The following is a 15060-nucleotide window of genomic DNA, read 5'->3' as shown; positions in this document are numbered from 1 at the left end:
ATGCCATTGGCTAGACTAATCACGAGATAGAATGTGATTGGCTACCAAAATAAACAAGCAATGGCTTATCAATGTTGTTCAAATTTTGTTTTCGAAGATGAAGTGCAAATCAATGCTTGAAAACCGTGTTTTTTCTTTTTTTTTTGCTTAAATACGTCCATTGCTTCAATTTGGCATTGTTAATTTCTTTATTTGCCCATTCAGGGATAAATTCAGGTAAATATTCAAATAAATTCGCCACTCGTTTATCATTTGAAAACAAGAAATTTCCTGTGATGTCAATTCCGTGCGTCTGTCCTTTTACAGATCATAGCTATCGACCAATGAAATTGCTAAAATTCTTCAGGTTATTTTATAAATTACTGTAAATTATTAGCGCACGGCTTGTGGTCAAAAACATGGCGGATTTTGGTTGTCAAAGTCAGCGGAAAGACGCGGTCTCATGAAATAAAAATTTTGTCACCCTCCCCGGTTTGACCACCACGATCGTGAGAATAGAAAATATCAAAATTATTTATGAAAAAAAACATTTTTAAAATTTTGTTTAATAAACAATTTGCACACTTCCGTGGTATGCGAATGCCAAAATAGCGACAGAAAAAGGAAACATTTCATGACTCCGGTAAGTAGCATGGTATTGTTTATCATTTAAAGTGTTCAGTAATGTGACTATTTTGTTTTTAACACGATTCTTGAGTAGTGTTTCTACTACTAAGTTATAATTTAGGTTATGTTTGTCCAGTCTTGTTTGTTCTTTACTTTATCGCTTACCAGACGAGGCAAAGCAGCCAATTCTTATCGAGTTTCACATCTATCTTGCATCATGATCAAGCTATACTCTCCTCATGTAAATTGAGTTTACCTCCCAAAATTTGTTCGTATTTTTTTTGGAAAATCTGAAGGAAAAGTTAAAAACCAACTGTGTTGAAATTGAATGCAGTGCCATGCAAAATTATTGAACACTGTGGTATATGCCTTATAATAAAAATAATTGAATTAAACTGCTTGCCTGCTCAATTTAGTTGACTGTAGACGATCATATTAATGAGATTGCAAAGTTGGATTTATGCAAACAGTTTTAAAGTACCACTTAGTGTTTCTCTGTAAATGAAGTTTTTATTGTTATAGTAAACAGGATAATACTTCAACAAAACCAAGATAAAAGAAGTGTGTTGAGCAATGTGTTAAGATTTGCTCCTACCTTGAAATTTTTGTTCAATAATAACTTATGATTATATCATTTACATGCATGAAAAATTAAACATATTGCTTCATCTGACAAAATCCATACTTGGTATAGTTCCAGTTGATCCTAAAATTCACATGGGATGCATTGGTTGCAATGAAGGTGACAGCAGAAGAAGCAAAAATAGATGGCAAAGAACTTCTTTGTGTCTTATGAAGAATTAGTAGAAATTAATAAAAAGAATACTCAAAACACATTTAAATTGCTCATGGTCAAGCAATCTAGTCAAAGAAGCAAACTCTGTCTTCAATATTTGACCTTTCCAATTATGTTAGTTAAACTAAATTAGTTTCCTTGTACAAAATACTATTTTAGAGAAACTTGATTATTTCGTCTTTCATGAATATTTTTTACCAAGAGATAAAAGGAACACATTCAAGACATGATGTAAAATACAAATATTCATTAAGTTGTTTGTCATTTAATTTCTCATTGTTAGTTTGTACATACAAATATTAAATATTGGTAGCTGTAAATTTTTCGAGCATAAGAGAAGAGTAATAGTACTTGAAGGGGTTAGCACTTTTGAAAAATTACATCTTGTTCTTGACATACATTACACAATCCCAAAAGATTACAAGTAATGCAAAATAATACCTAAATTTCTTTACCTACACTACCAACTATTTTTGCCTTCATGCAACAAGAGACAGAGTGTTTTTGTCAACAAACCAATGTACTTTAGTTTCCAAGTTTGTAATTTCAATGGAAAGTTAATGTAGTTCTGTTCATTAGTGGATACAATCATCCAAGGTTGTGCCAAGTAGTTTACAAACAAATCAGAAATTTCCAATCAACAGCATCATAGTATTTTGATTTTTTCTTCTTTTTTGTAGCTCTTTTAGTCAAAAAGTTTTCAGTAGATTTATCAGGTAATGAATACATACTTATCCATGGTATATTTTCAGTTGACTTATGTCTAAAGCAAAGACTAAAGCAAACATTTCCTCGCTACTTTTGAGCATTTTAACAAAAATTTGTCCATTCGAGCAAAAACAATACTTGCATCAAACTGTTTTCCAACAGTCAAACACACAGTACCACAGCTATAAATTACTTTTATCATGTTTATTGTCATTAGCTTATAGTAGTTTGGTCGCTGATTACGAAGTGATGTAAAGTTGCTAGGTGATTAGACTATGACGCTGTATTTTAGAACTTAGTCTTCATCAGCTGTGTATTGCGAGTTATGTGGAACAAAGCATTGTTATATCTCACTTCTGTGTCTTCATATAATCTCAACTTTACTGCGGGCGCTGCGCGCCCTTGCAAAATTTCCAATTGTGGCCTGATTTTGGTGCTAAATTCACATTAGTATAATAAAGAGCATACGCATACGCGTGTCAGCAATAAGGTACGCGCCTAGAATTGCCGTGAGATCAAAAAGTTTTGCCGTGAGATATAAAGTTTTGCCGTGAGATATTAAAGTTTTGCCGTGAGACATAAATGTTTTGCCGTAAGACAGAAAAGTTTTTCCGTGAGAGGTAAAAGTTTTGCCGTAAAAGATGAAAGATTTGTAGTTGTTAAAATAGTTTTACTGCAAGAAGAAACTTTTGCCGTGACACGTGTGGGCTACCGTACGCATGCGCATGGCTTCGCTTACTCATGGTCAGGGAATCAAAAATAATTTCCAAATCAAACGTCATTGGTACACTAATGTAGATCGAATAGCTGTTCTCAGTCTACATTTGTATTGGCAAAAATTGGCAAAGCAACCGAGGAGAAGCTAAGTTGAGAGAAAAATGGAAGAAGAAATTGTTCTTGTCACTGGAACATCCGCTGGTCTTGGTCTTTCGACTGTTCAGGTGCTTGCAAAGCAAACAGACAAGAAATTTAAAGTGTACGCATCAATGAGAAAGACGAGCAAGAGAGACGAATTGTTAGAGAAAACTGCTGGTTGTCGCAATGTTGTTGTAATCGAAATGGATGTTTGTTCAGAAGATTCTGTGAACGCTGCTGTAAAAGAAATTCTGGAGAAGGAGGGAAGAATCGATGTTGTTGGTACGATTTCAATTAATGTCATTTTGAATTTTAATTACTTGTCGGACCATTTGTGCCATTTTGATGTTAGATTTAATTTTACAAAGGAAATTTGTTTTTATTGCATTTATATGAGAATAATATTTTCACATGGGCGAGCAGCAAGTGCAAGGCATTATGGCACATTTTTAGTGCGGCACTGTGTTGTTGAACAAAATTAATATGTTGACGTGTGTCAAACCTTAACAACAGCATTATCTAAATGCAAATTTGTCAACTTTCAAACCACCAAAGCGTACAGCCATTTATACAGATGACTTTACAAGTATTTAAATTTGTTCAAATGTTTATACTATTTACCACGTGCCTCACTTTGTCACCTTTTGCAGTCTTATGTCTATTAAAATACGGGAATGAAAGGTTTGATTGATCTTAGACAATGTGAATAGACGACTTATCAGCCTTGGGATGTTCTGCCTGCCCGCTAAACATAAACAAGCTACGTCATTAATGAGGTCTAAGGTCACTGTCAGTGGATGAAATTACGATGAATGGCAGTAAAAGCTCTTTGCCTGTCATATATCCACCGTCGTATTTTTCATAGTTTTAGCAAGATTAAGTACATCATTCAATTTTGGTGGAGTTAAAAGTAATGAATAATATTTTGTTTTAGCAAATGGCCTTGTTTCCTTTCCCCCGCCCTTCCGCAGCAGTATATTAAATGATATTTACAAAGGAAATTTGTTTGATCGCATTCATATGACAAGAATATTTCACATGGGCAAAATGCAAGTGCGAGAAATGGCATTTTAGTGCGGCGCTGTGTTGTTGTACAAATGAAAATGGCAAAATGTGCCTAACCCAAACAACAGGATAATCTTTACGTAAATGCAAATTAGTCAAACTTAAAATCAGCAAAGCGTACTACGATTAATACAGATGACTTCGGGTGTAGATGGAAAACGGACGCGGACGGCGGACGTCTGTTTGTTGTGGGCGAGAATTGCCAATGATTTATTATAGGAGTTTGACAGTAACTTAAACGAGCTTTATCTTTCAGGATAAATTTTTTATGACCTCATTATTTAAAGCAATTAAACATGCATAGAGTGTAACACAATGAAACCTCATAGTTATATATAAACCATCTCAACACTTTTAAAGTGAAAAATTTAGCCATATTTGGCTTTTCAGACTTCACACAATCCAAATAGTTTTGTATTTTTTTCGTGTTTTTTTCAATGGCATTTCACTCGTGTTGGCCTTACTTAGTTGAGCCTGTTCATTTATACTGCACTTATAATGATTTCCGTCAACTTGTCATTTGGCAAAGCAGTACGTATATTGCAGTTTTCAACTTGAACTTCCTTTTGAAAGCTGAGATTTGAAGCCGTTGCAAGTTAGTTAGTGCGTCAGTTACAACTTAAAAGTATCTTTTAATCACATCGAATGCACATCATGTCCAAACGTTTGTACTTGGACATTGTAAAAATTGTTTATATGAATCGACTGATTCCAGCGAAGATGAAATTGGATGATGCGCACAGGTAACTAAATTTAATATAGGAGCACTGATATTTAGTAAGAAAATATATTAAAAGATTTTTATTCGTATTTTTTCATTTTATGTGACTTTGTAGAACAAACCTTGCAAAGTGGTTCCACACGAACCACCTTGTTCTGGTGCATTTATGTCAATTGATTCTGAGGTATTTCAGAACTGTGCGTTTCACAAACCTGTTCTGAAATTTCAGTCTATATTTTGTGACATATTTATAGACTAACGTGAAATATAAAGAATTAGTTGAAAGGAATCGTCCAAGGGAACAAATTGTGATTTCGAGTGATGATAATGAAGACAGTCTCTTTCAGGTGGATCAAAATGTGAAAGATCATTGTCTTGGCTTTTCTGAAAGCTATCTAATTTTCAAATTTTTTTTAATTTCTTTTCGTTTTTAATACAGACTTCGGTTAACATGCGCGGAATACAAGAACATATTGACAAACGGCAGAAATCTGACGCAGGTTCTAGCCGACAAGTCAAAATTGAGGTAAGAAGTACAAAAACTTGAAAATGACGAAAAGCAAGTTTTTCAAATATGGTAGTTGGAGTATTTTCCGAGTGCAGACGACGTGTTTTTCATGTTTGCTGTAGCTATATGCCATTTCTTCGACAACTTTTGATGAATATTAGCCAAACGCATTCAAAAAGCCTTTATGATATTCTCCGTCGTAATTCCGTATAACTAATCAAATTTAAAATTCTGTTTCACTGCATTGCTTTAGTCGTAGCAATATAACTACCGTTCGTATCGTTGCTAGGTAAGTTTTCCGTTAATATTTTTAAAGAGCAATATACAAGTTCTTTGTTTATTTGTTTGAATCTTTTTTTTTTGCAATGCGCGAGAAACGATAACGCTAGTGATTCATCTATAAAAATAAAGATTGACTCATGTTTTGCAAAATAACTACCGTTCGTATCAAAGGATGCAGGTAATTATTTCTAAAACATGGAATTACCACAGTGAATTAAAGTTAAAACGAATTGTATTAAAGAAATGTGAACCAGCAGAGAAGTGGGACCCTAAAAAATATTCTTATCTTATCTTTAAAAAGGAAATTACCTGTAGGACATTCTTTGCATAAGTGCATGCAAAGCTTTTACTTACTTATGGTTTCAATTAATACATATTTTCTTTATCGTATGATTTGACTCATTTGAGTAATATAAGATTGGCTTTTTTAAAATTGGAAAAGCAAAATTGATAAACTGCGTACATAGTACCGTTTGGACAAGAAAAATTGTCTTTTCCTGACACATGATATGCCTTTTCATGTATTATTGCCTTTTGTGATTCGTAGCTATACAAATTGAAATTAATTAATTTTTTACATTTTAAACAGGACGTTTCCGAAGAAGCTGTCCATGACGAAGATATCAGTGAAAGAAGTTCAATGAGCGAAAGTGATGAAGGGTATGAACGAATCTGCTTGAACACCTACGTTTCTCAATGCTCTAACGCTTTTTTCCCTACTATTTGTATAGAGTTTTTGATGGATACTACAAGGAAAATCTATCACTTCCGCAATTTATAAGTTGTAAAGAAGTCCTCTCGCCAGAAGAGAGAGTCAAAGTTTTACTTGTACCCCATCCTCCTGAGCGAGTATTGCTCGCATTTTTAAACGTTTTGGACCCAATTATTAAATGAGTTTACAAGATCCATATTTTACTGGCATTGATTTTTGACCATGACCAAGTTTAATTCTTCATTGGGGACACAACTTAGATTGTAATTTTTTATTTATTTTGCTTATAAATGCAAAATCACTTCCTTTTTTGCAACACACATGTAGAAAACAAAGCATTATTAATGGTTCAGTATATCTTCGACGGGAAGAACACGAAATTACGCCCAGTCCTCATAGTAACTCGCGGCAAAAACAAGCAGGTGGATATATTCGGACAAAACCAAGCATATAAAAAAGAGTAAAAGAAGTTGCTGAAACATCTGGACCTAAGGGAACCTTTCATCGTGTGAGCGAAGAAAGTGGTGGTTACTTAGGTGCCAGCGCAGCAAGTGACCTTCCCAGAAACAGAACGCAAGCCAAAAATTGCCGAGCCGTAACAAAGCAAATTACTAGTATTAAAAAAGTTGGCTATCTTGCTGCTCTTCTCCAGAAGTGCAAGAGGCAGCAATTAAGCAAAAGAAAAGATCCCTTTATTCGTGACGTATCAGCTGCTCCTGAACTCAGATGTGTTACGACGTATCGCAATTTGAAAGTTGTAACAAGAAGAGAAGGTCATTATCCTTTAATAATAGGGCCTCTTCTAATTAGCCAAACCAAAACAGCAGAATCGTATGATTGCTTCTTTGGGAAATTGACTTCCCTTAATAAAAACATAACAAAAATTCTTGCCATTGTGACAGATGGGAAAGAGGCTTTAAACAGCGCCATGAAGAACAGTAAGTGCTATGCATTTCATTTACGATGCTTTGGGCACCGTAAACTGCGAAAACTGTAAATTACAGCTGAGAAAATCAAATGTGTCAGACACAGCACAAAATACTTTTCTTGATGACATATTTGGAAAAAGATCAGGGGAAATTTATGAGAAGGGTATGTTTGCAAAAACCTATTAGTAAAGTGCCACGTGTTTATACGTTGCACATTTTAAAATTTCTTTTAGTCTTACTAGACTCCCTCAATGAAAGTGAATTTCTCTCCAATCTCAATGCGCTGAAAGAGATATGGGTTGAAAGAGAACGTTCTTTTTTAGTGCAAATGAAGAGCCATCTTTCTTCAAATTTATAAGTGAGAAAGTATTTATATCCTAAAAAATAGAATTTTGTACAATTTATTCCATGAGTTTCCTTTTCAAGAAACCTTTGTGTATATAGTGACTGAACAGTTTATTCTTCTTAAATTTACATTTCAAATAAATTTTCTAATAGACGCAGAAAGTATGCTGACTGAAGTTCGAAGGTATTGTGGAATGGGAGATCCACCCACACCATTCTACACAAATGTACCCGAATCTGCCATAAGAGCAGTGAACTTTCAAGAAAATGACATGTCAACATTTGCGATAAAAATGCGACAACTGATCAAGCAACAACGTGAAGATGTAAGAGGTGCTTTACTTAATAGCGGTCCCTACAGGCTAATCGAGAAGCATTTTCATCTTCAACTCACAAAACAACAATGGTTTGCTAATAGCGCTGCCCAACGTAAGACTCACGAAAGAAAACTGGACCAGACCTTTTGCGTAGAGGATGAGCAGACTAAGATGACGAATCTCTTTCTCTATCCTTATCACTAACACCCGAGGACGCTAACCTATCGAGTGAACCAGTCCAAACTGTGGAAAGAGTTTTCAGAAAAGCTCAGAAAGTGTTAATGCAGGATGGAGCTATCGTTTCAGCCCCAGCAGGAAACAGTAAATCTTTTCTTGTTTTAAGCGAAACATCACGAAGACCTCACTATGTATTCATTGAAAATAGTGGGAAAATTATTTGCGAAAAATATCTTAGATGGGCCTCTGCACACTTTTGCAAACATGCTACTGCAATAGCAGAAAAAAACAAAAAGCCTAAAAGACTATGTTGAACGGCTAGAACGTAAACAAAATCTCACTGACCTTACAACTCTTGTCAACTTTGACTCCAGTAAAAGTGTTGGACAAAAGGGAAATAAGCCAGCAACCAAGCGAAGAAAGGGATGTAGAAAAAAGAAAGACAATGATGTGATAATGATTGTCGATCGAATAAATCAGAGTAATTTGCAATCACAGCAACATCAGGTTCTTATTTATTATTTTGCTGATCTCTGATGTCTTTTAAGTTTGACTTAAATGCAGTGCAAACAAAAAGGTCACCTCAAAATTAAGTTTTAAGTAAATATTGTTGAAAAATATGAACGTATAACATTAAATATACAATTTCAAACGCTTCACATAGTTGGGTGCATTGCCTAATCCTTTCTGCATAATTAAGTCTTTCAAAATTTAGTCGTAAATATCATCGTACAATCATTAAAATCAGAGCTGCACGGATCTTCCACTATTTGCCTATACCTATGACAGACTTGTTATTAGAACATGTATGGCGTAAATACAATGGCAATATTGCGATGTCTAAAATAAATAGCTTTTTCACTAGTCTGAGACCGAAGCAAAAAAAGCAGAAAGGATATTAGTTGTGAGTTCAACAAGTACAACTACAAAAGTCAAAATGCCACGCCCCTACAAAGACATTTTTGTTATTCCGCTCCCCTTCTTAATGCCAAACGTCTTTCAATGCGTCACTGTTTTATACTACTCTTTGACAAAGTCCTTTAAAATGTTTGCTAAGTCATAAATACTTTACAATGTGTTGGCGTCCTAGACCCAAAAAAACGGAACTTGCACAAATAATGACGTATGAAAATGAAATCTGCATAAGTTGTCCATGTTCTTTGCACCTTATGGAAAATATGAATCATTGTTTTGCCCATACTAAGGTCTTGCGTGATAAAATTTAGATAAAAATCAGTGTATGACCATAATTTTAAGTTTAAACTTGTTTTTCATTAACTAGTACTTTATAAGTTCTAATAAATCCCAGAGGCCCAGAACTGTCAAGTTCATTGAACAAGTTTGAATCCTAGTTTCGTTGTTTTGCATAATAACTTTAGCGAATACAATTACTTATTTATGTGGGCTCCGCTATTTTGGGACATTGTATTGAATACATTATTTACTCTTTTTAATAAGATATAGAGTCTATTGAGATCATTATCAGTTCTGCAGGGTGTATAAAAAAATGTAAACAGTCAGTTGTTTTCAATTCTCGCGCTCTGTTGAAGTTAGCAACGAAAAACGTTGCAAAATTCGTCAGAGCGCAAGAATTGAAAAAAATTGTGGGGAATAAATAAGTAGACTTCTGATGGTTCATAGTACATTAAATTACATAGTTCATACATAGTGACAGTAAATTTTCGAAAATAATAACAATTATTAAGATGCAATTTACAATACCAAGTACTTTTCATGCAGTTTGTGCAAAAAATCAACGTAGCAAAAAAATCAATGGAAAACACGGGGTTGAAATATGACATATGTTGCTCAAACTTTAAACGTTTCAGTAGGTTTTGCTTCTGCCAAATTACAAATCAATTTGTCATGTGTTGAAAAAAATGGTAAAGCACACTCCAAAAAATATCACCTTGTAAACTCAAGAACTGAGTTATGTTTTTGTGTTTATTTTATCATTTATTTCATACAATTGAGCGTTAGTTGTTTTAGAGTCCGATGAGTGGGCGAGGCATGTAGTAGTAAAACTTGAACTTTGGTCTGTAAGAAAGCGATTTTACAAGAGATCGAAGTCTAAAAACTAAGAAATATAGACATTACATAATCAAACTCATGTCCCTGACATTTTTTCTTCAAATTTCAAAGTTCCTGCATAATGCCATTGAATGGTTTTGTTAAATTTGTTGACATTATTGTCAAATGTGTTCAATTTTAAATGATATATTATCATCATAATACTCCATATTTAGTGAACAACGCTGGTATTGGTTGGTCTGGTATACTCGAAGTGCAGCCTTGGGAAAGTATCACAAGCATCTATGATACGAACGTCTATGGCGTACTGCGCGTCATACGTGCTGTTGTCCCGTCTATGAAGAAAAACAGAAAAGGGCGCATCATTAACATCAGCTCAGTTGCTGGATTACATAACAATCCGTTCATGACTGTGTATGGCTCAACAAACTGTGCTGTAGAAGGAATTACGGATTCTTTGGCGCCTGAGCTTGCATCGTTTAATGTTCAGTAAGTAACTATCTATCAGTAGAGAGCTACATGTTTTGTACAAAAAGTTATTAAAATGACATTCACGTTTCATGCCCTCTCAGATATGGCACTATTCTACAATGAAAAAGTGTCGTCTGTGTGTTTGTGTGTGCAGAGGAAGTGATATCATATAACTGAATATGTGAAATTTTAATATTTTTAGTGACGATAGTCAAAACTTAGCAGCTGAAGATATAATTTAATAAATGCTTTACTGGTGACGTCAAATATATCTCGTTTTGGCGAAAAATACAAGGAGCTTGATACACTGTGCAGTGTAGACAAATAAGATATAATATTTATTTAAGAAAATCATTTCCATTTAAAATGGCGAGAACTTATCTTTCTAACGTTGAAATTTATAAGATTTTATGAGTACATTGCTACTAAATTTTTTTGCAAGCTTCCTCTGCACAATACAAGCACCTGAAAAGAGGAACTCATAACATGCACTGAGAGTACGGAGAGCAATAAAAAAACGAAAGACAATTACTGGGCATTTTTTTAAGCATTGAGCACCGAGAATGTTTTGTACCAAACACGGTCGTGAAAAGACATTGGCGGCATATTTAAACAACACATTGTTATAAAATCCAATCCGTAAAATACTGAAATGCGATATCTGACAATTGCAAAATCTTTTAAGTTGAATGCTGTGTTTGTTGAAGCTGAAAAATATCTTTGACGAGTTGACAAAAGTTTGTTCAATCTACGTATAAATCGCGTGGAAATAAGCTCTTCATCATTTTTATGGGCTTATTCATAGATCCATATGTTATAATCCGTAAACACAATACATTTCAAATGAAATTAATAAAGTAAAACATGCATTTATGAATAATACCCTCCCCAATTATCATTGTTCCGCCTTCCTTGAACCAGGTTGTCCCTTGCGTCATATGAAATAATTTATTTAAGGAACATTTTAGTCATATTTTACATGGGATAAGTCTTATCATGTTGGAACGCACAAAATCCGATATATTTTATATGCTTTCATTTCTAAAGATTATGCACACACCAAGGTATGATGATCCTTCGTTATTAAATATTGCATTGTGTCTTTAAGTAACTATATAACTTATAAGAGAGAGGGTACCTTTGTTAGTCCACCGATTATATTTTTAACACACGATTGCAGTTTACACCGAAAAAAACAATTGCGAACAATGTAGATGTTCAACAAGTAAGTTCCCTGAGGTGCACTGGCTTAAACATACTTAACGTTGCTTACGGTCCAGTGAAAAGTCCAGAATCCAATGTATGATGGATCTTGGCTTTTATAATGGATTTTGAGAATGTATAGTGCCTTAGTTTAATTAAATTACCTCGAAAGTGTATACGTTTGATAGAATACTGCACTAAAATGCATTGAAAAAACATGAACTTCAGAAGGAAATAGTAAGCGAGATCACTTTATTAAAACCATTGAGTTTACATGGTTTAAAATTGGCTCTTTTTTATCTTTTCCGAAGTATACGTTAACCATTCTCAGAAATGTAAACAAATTACATATTATATATGTTTCATGTAAGCGTTTTATTCAATTTTGTAACATACAATAAAACATTTTAAATTATCATTGCCACATAGCAAGTACAATGTACTTAAAACTCTATTATTTAAACGTTATTTTATTTCGCTAATGTACTAATATCTCTTTATAAAAGCTCACTGTGCACTGTTGTTTGTAAAAACAGCCTACAGTTGCATTTATTTATAAGTTTGCCGTATGACACAAGTAAGCTTTTGCACTACAGATATAGCTAGAACATATTTAAGTAGGGTAATAATGCTAACCCTAACTCTAACATTAAATTTCACACACCACTAGGCAGACGTTTTGGAGCGGTGATCAATGTCGCGGTGTAGCCCTGTGAGGGAAGCTAGCCTATTTTTGTCTTACATTTTTTCTAATTATAGATCAAGCTCAACATGGGAACTGCTTATCATTCTAAGATGTAATTGTTTTATGCGTTTATACATATATGTAGCACAAAATCTTTTTGCTATCTTGTCTATCTCAAAAATATAACACATACTTCTGTAAGACCTGTTTACAGCAAAAAAACTTACAACGTTGTATCAAGGCGATGTTGCAACACCTCGCCTGTGTATTTTAACAATGTTATGTCTTTGTTTTCTTTTATGACAGAACATTTGTCAAAAACTCTAGATTGAAAATTTGTAAATTGGAAAACACGTCAATGCTAGTGTCGCAAATAACTTATGACGTCACTGCACGTCCGTCAAAAGAAACCGGAAGAAATTTCAGCGAAGCAAAATTTTTTGCACAATCAATGCACAAAATATGCATTTCGTTCTTTTTTCTTTGCAGTATTGCAACTATTCAACCAGGCGTTATGAAAACACGAGCGCTAAGTCAATTCACCTTCAACACTGGGCAACTACCAAATGATGACCCTACGAAATTGCTTGCAGAAAAATATCTTAAAGCCCGTGGTGGCCTAGTATTAAATCAAGCTCAAACTCCTGAAGAAGTGGCAGAATACATCCTAAAAGCGATTACAGACGAAAAACCACAGCCGCATTATATGACTTCTGAAGCGCTAGAAGAGTTTGTCAAATCAAAGTATCGTGATCTAACTGGTAGAATTCCTTTTGAAATGAGCAAAACATTTTTGCAGTAATTTTTGTTACGATGTAATCACTGCCAAATAAATCTCACAATATAACCTTGCATAATCATTGCCTCTTATTTTTATATGAAAGAAACAGTTTGGGAATAAGCAGTGAAAAATTTTTTAAAAGAAAAGGATGATGGTGAATGATATAAGAATGAGTTAAGTCTTAAAATTATTGAGGATTTATTAAGAATTTTTGTGAGGAAATTATAAAAATTATGATAAGATAGAAGGATATCGAAAAATTAGAACCAAGTGGAGGCGCAAATGGTCACGTCGTCTTGTGTAGCTCTTCCTTAAAAATGTCTAAAATTTCTAGAAAAATCGATATGTGCATGTATTTGTCAGCAGTCGAAACAAATAACTAGTTTCATTTATTTTACTTCTAGAAACTTGGAAATATAACCTTGCAAAATCTGTGGGTAGATGTTAGGGTGTATGAGGAGAGTTCAAAACGTTTTACAGTTGCATTTTTGTTAAAGGAAAACAGTTACGTTACATTGCTTTTGATAAGATATCAAGAAGTCTTGTACTACAAATGTCTTGGGCATGTCTTTTCATGCTTTCACTGGCTGCAATACCATTTCATGTTTTGCAGGTAAAAGCAAATACTTCTTTTGAAACGTGAAAAGTTTTCCAGAAGTTACTAGTGCATTACAAATTTTAAGTCAAATTACTAATGAGTGCAAGAGATTACTAGAAATGTACATGGTTGTTATGTACGATAGAATGTGCGAATGTTCTGGTGTTAACGAAGTGAGAAAGCTTCTATTCTCCAAGAAGGGCAAATCAATTGTGTCAATAATCCTTACGAAATCAGCCTTGATTGGGCACACATATAGGGAAACCTACCAAGCAGGTCACTGCTGGGGTCAAGCTTTGCTCTTACAAGTCATCAGGATTGGGGCTGCACTGATACGCCGGAGAGATTGCAGCCACATCGGACATCGTTACCAGAAGTTACCGAGCCATGTCAAGAGCTTATCCGAGCTTAGCCTCAAAGCAGACCTTAGTTGCACAGCGCTTTGTTCATGTTTATGTACTTCGTGATTGCGAGACATTCCTTCAAGAGCTTTTGCTATAATTAGTTTGGAAATGGTTTAAAAGGTGCCCCTGTCACTACACTAACTTAATTAAAGACCTGGGACATTTTGTAGCGTTTTTAAATTATGGTACATGCATGAAGGTGAAACATAACATTTGTTATGCTACTTTGTACTAGTTAGACACAATCGACCACTGCTCTTAAGAACAAAAATTACTGGATTTAGAACCAAATCAAGATGTTAAGCTGATAGAACTACATAATAATACAAAATATACTAAAATTAAAACGGAAATACTTCCATTATGGGATTATGGGAGGCATGGTGGAAAATGCGGAGTCGGTGTGCGGAGTCTCTCCTAATGCAAGGATAGATGCTTCTATAACACTTTCTCTGCATTTTCCACTTTATGCCCCCAAAGAGTGGAAAATTTGGAGTCTCGCCTTGAACAACATTATTCTATTAAATTTAGTCTATGACAAAATAAAAACTTGACAGTCTTCAGTAAATCCTTTAATATTTCTTAATACCTTAATACGGGGAGTTTCGGCGCTGTCTGAATGAAGAATTTTTATCACAAACTTAAATCAAGCACATTTAGCCATACTTTTCCGTTATTGTAAATTAACCATATTTAGTAAAGAAACAAATATATCCGTACGTAAAATCTTGTATGAATAAACCGTAGACTGTAGACATCGACGTTAACATCAAATAATATCATATAGTTGTCTGTGATATCTCTATTCGTTGGTGTAAATCAATATATACTAAGGAAAGAAGATGGCTACATCACAAAACCTAGCA

The 15060-nt window shown here is 34.2% G+C and overlaps 1 protein-coding gene and 2 long non-coding RNA genes across 3 annotated transcripts; all 3 read left to right on the top strand.

The window, feature by feature from the left end:
* The first annotated feature begins 2880 nt into the window (after positions 1-2880).
* Positions 2881-13268, top strand: LOC124448161 (retinol dehydrogenase 8-like). Its single transcript, XM_046999176.1, has 3 exons — positions 2881-3247; positions 10268-10541; positions 12901-13268. The coding sequence occupies exons 1-3, from the start codon at positions 2989-2991 to the stop codon at positions 13211-13213; spliced, it is 846 nt and encodes a 281-aa protein (XP_046855132.1). The 5' UTR covers positions 2881-2988; the 3' UTR covers positions 13214-13268.
* Positions 4904-5207, top strand: LOC124448163. The gene is made up of 3 exons (XR_006948962.1): positions 4904-4935; positions 5006-5098; positions 5191-5207. It is a non-coding gene; the product is annotated as an uncharacterized LOC124448163 (long non-coding RNA).
* LOC124448162 lies at positions 5741-6702 on the top strand. The gene is made up of 2 exons (XR_006948961.1): positions 5741-6201; positions 6273-6702. It is a non-coding gene; the product is annotated as an uncharacterized LOC124448162 (long non-coding RNA).
* Positions 13269-15060: the final 1792 nt, after the last annotated feature.

The sequence above is a fragment of the Xenia sp. Carnegie-2017 genome, unplaced genomic scaffold (genome assembly GCF_021976095.1).
Source record: "Xenia sp. Carnegie-2017 unplaced genomic scaffold, XeniaSp_v1 HiC_scaffold_23, whole genome shotgun sequence".
Taxonomy (NCBI): Eukaryota; Metazoa; Cnidaria; class Anthozoa; order Malacalcyonacea; family Xeniidae; genus Xenia; species Xenia sp. Carnegie-2017.
Note: the sequence above shows the minus strand (reverse complement) of the source record. Positions and strands in the feature narration are given on the sequence as shown.

What these genes read in the sequence shown, in the direction of transcription:
- LOC124448161 (XM_046999176.1), top strand. Translation starts at nt 2,989, where the DNA reads ATGGAAGAAGAAATTGTTCTTGTCACTGGAACATCCGCTGGTCTTGGT. An exon ending in GGGAAGAATCGATGTTGTTG is followed by an intron (nt 3,248 to 10,267) that starts GTACGATTTCAA and finishes CTCCATATTTAG; the next exon opens with TGAACAACGCTGGTATTGGT. An exon ending in CTTGCATCGTTTAATGTTCA is followed by an intron (nt 10,542 to 12,900) that starts GTAAGTAACTAT and finishes TTTTCTTTGCAG; the next exon opens with TATTGCAACTATTCAACCAG.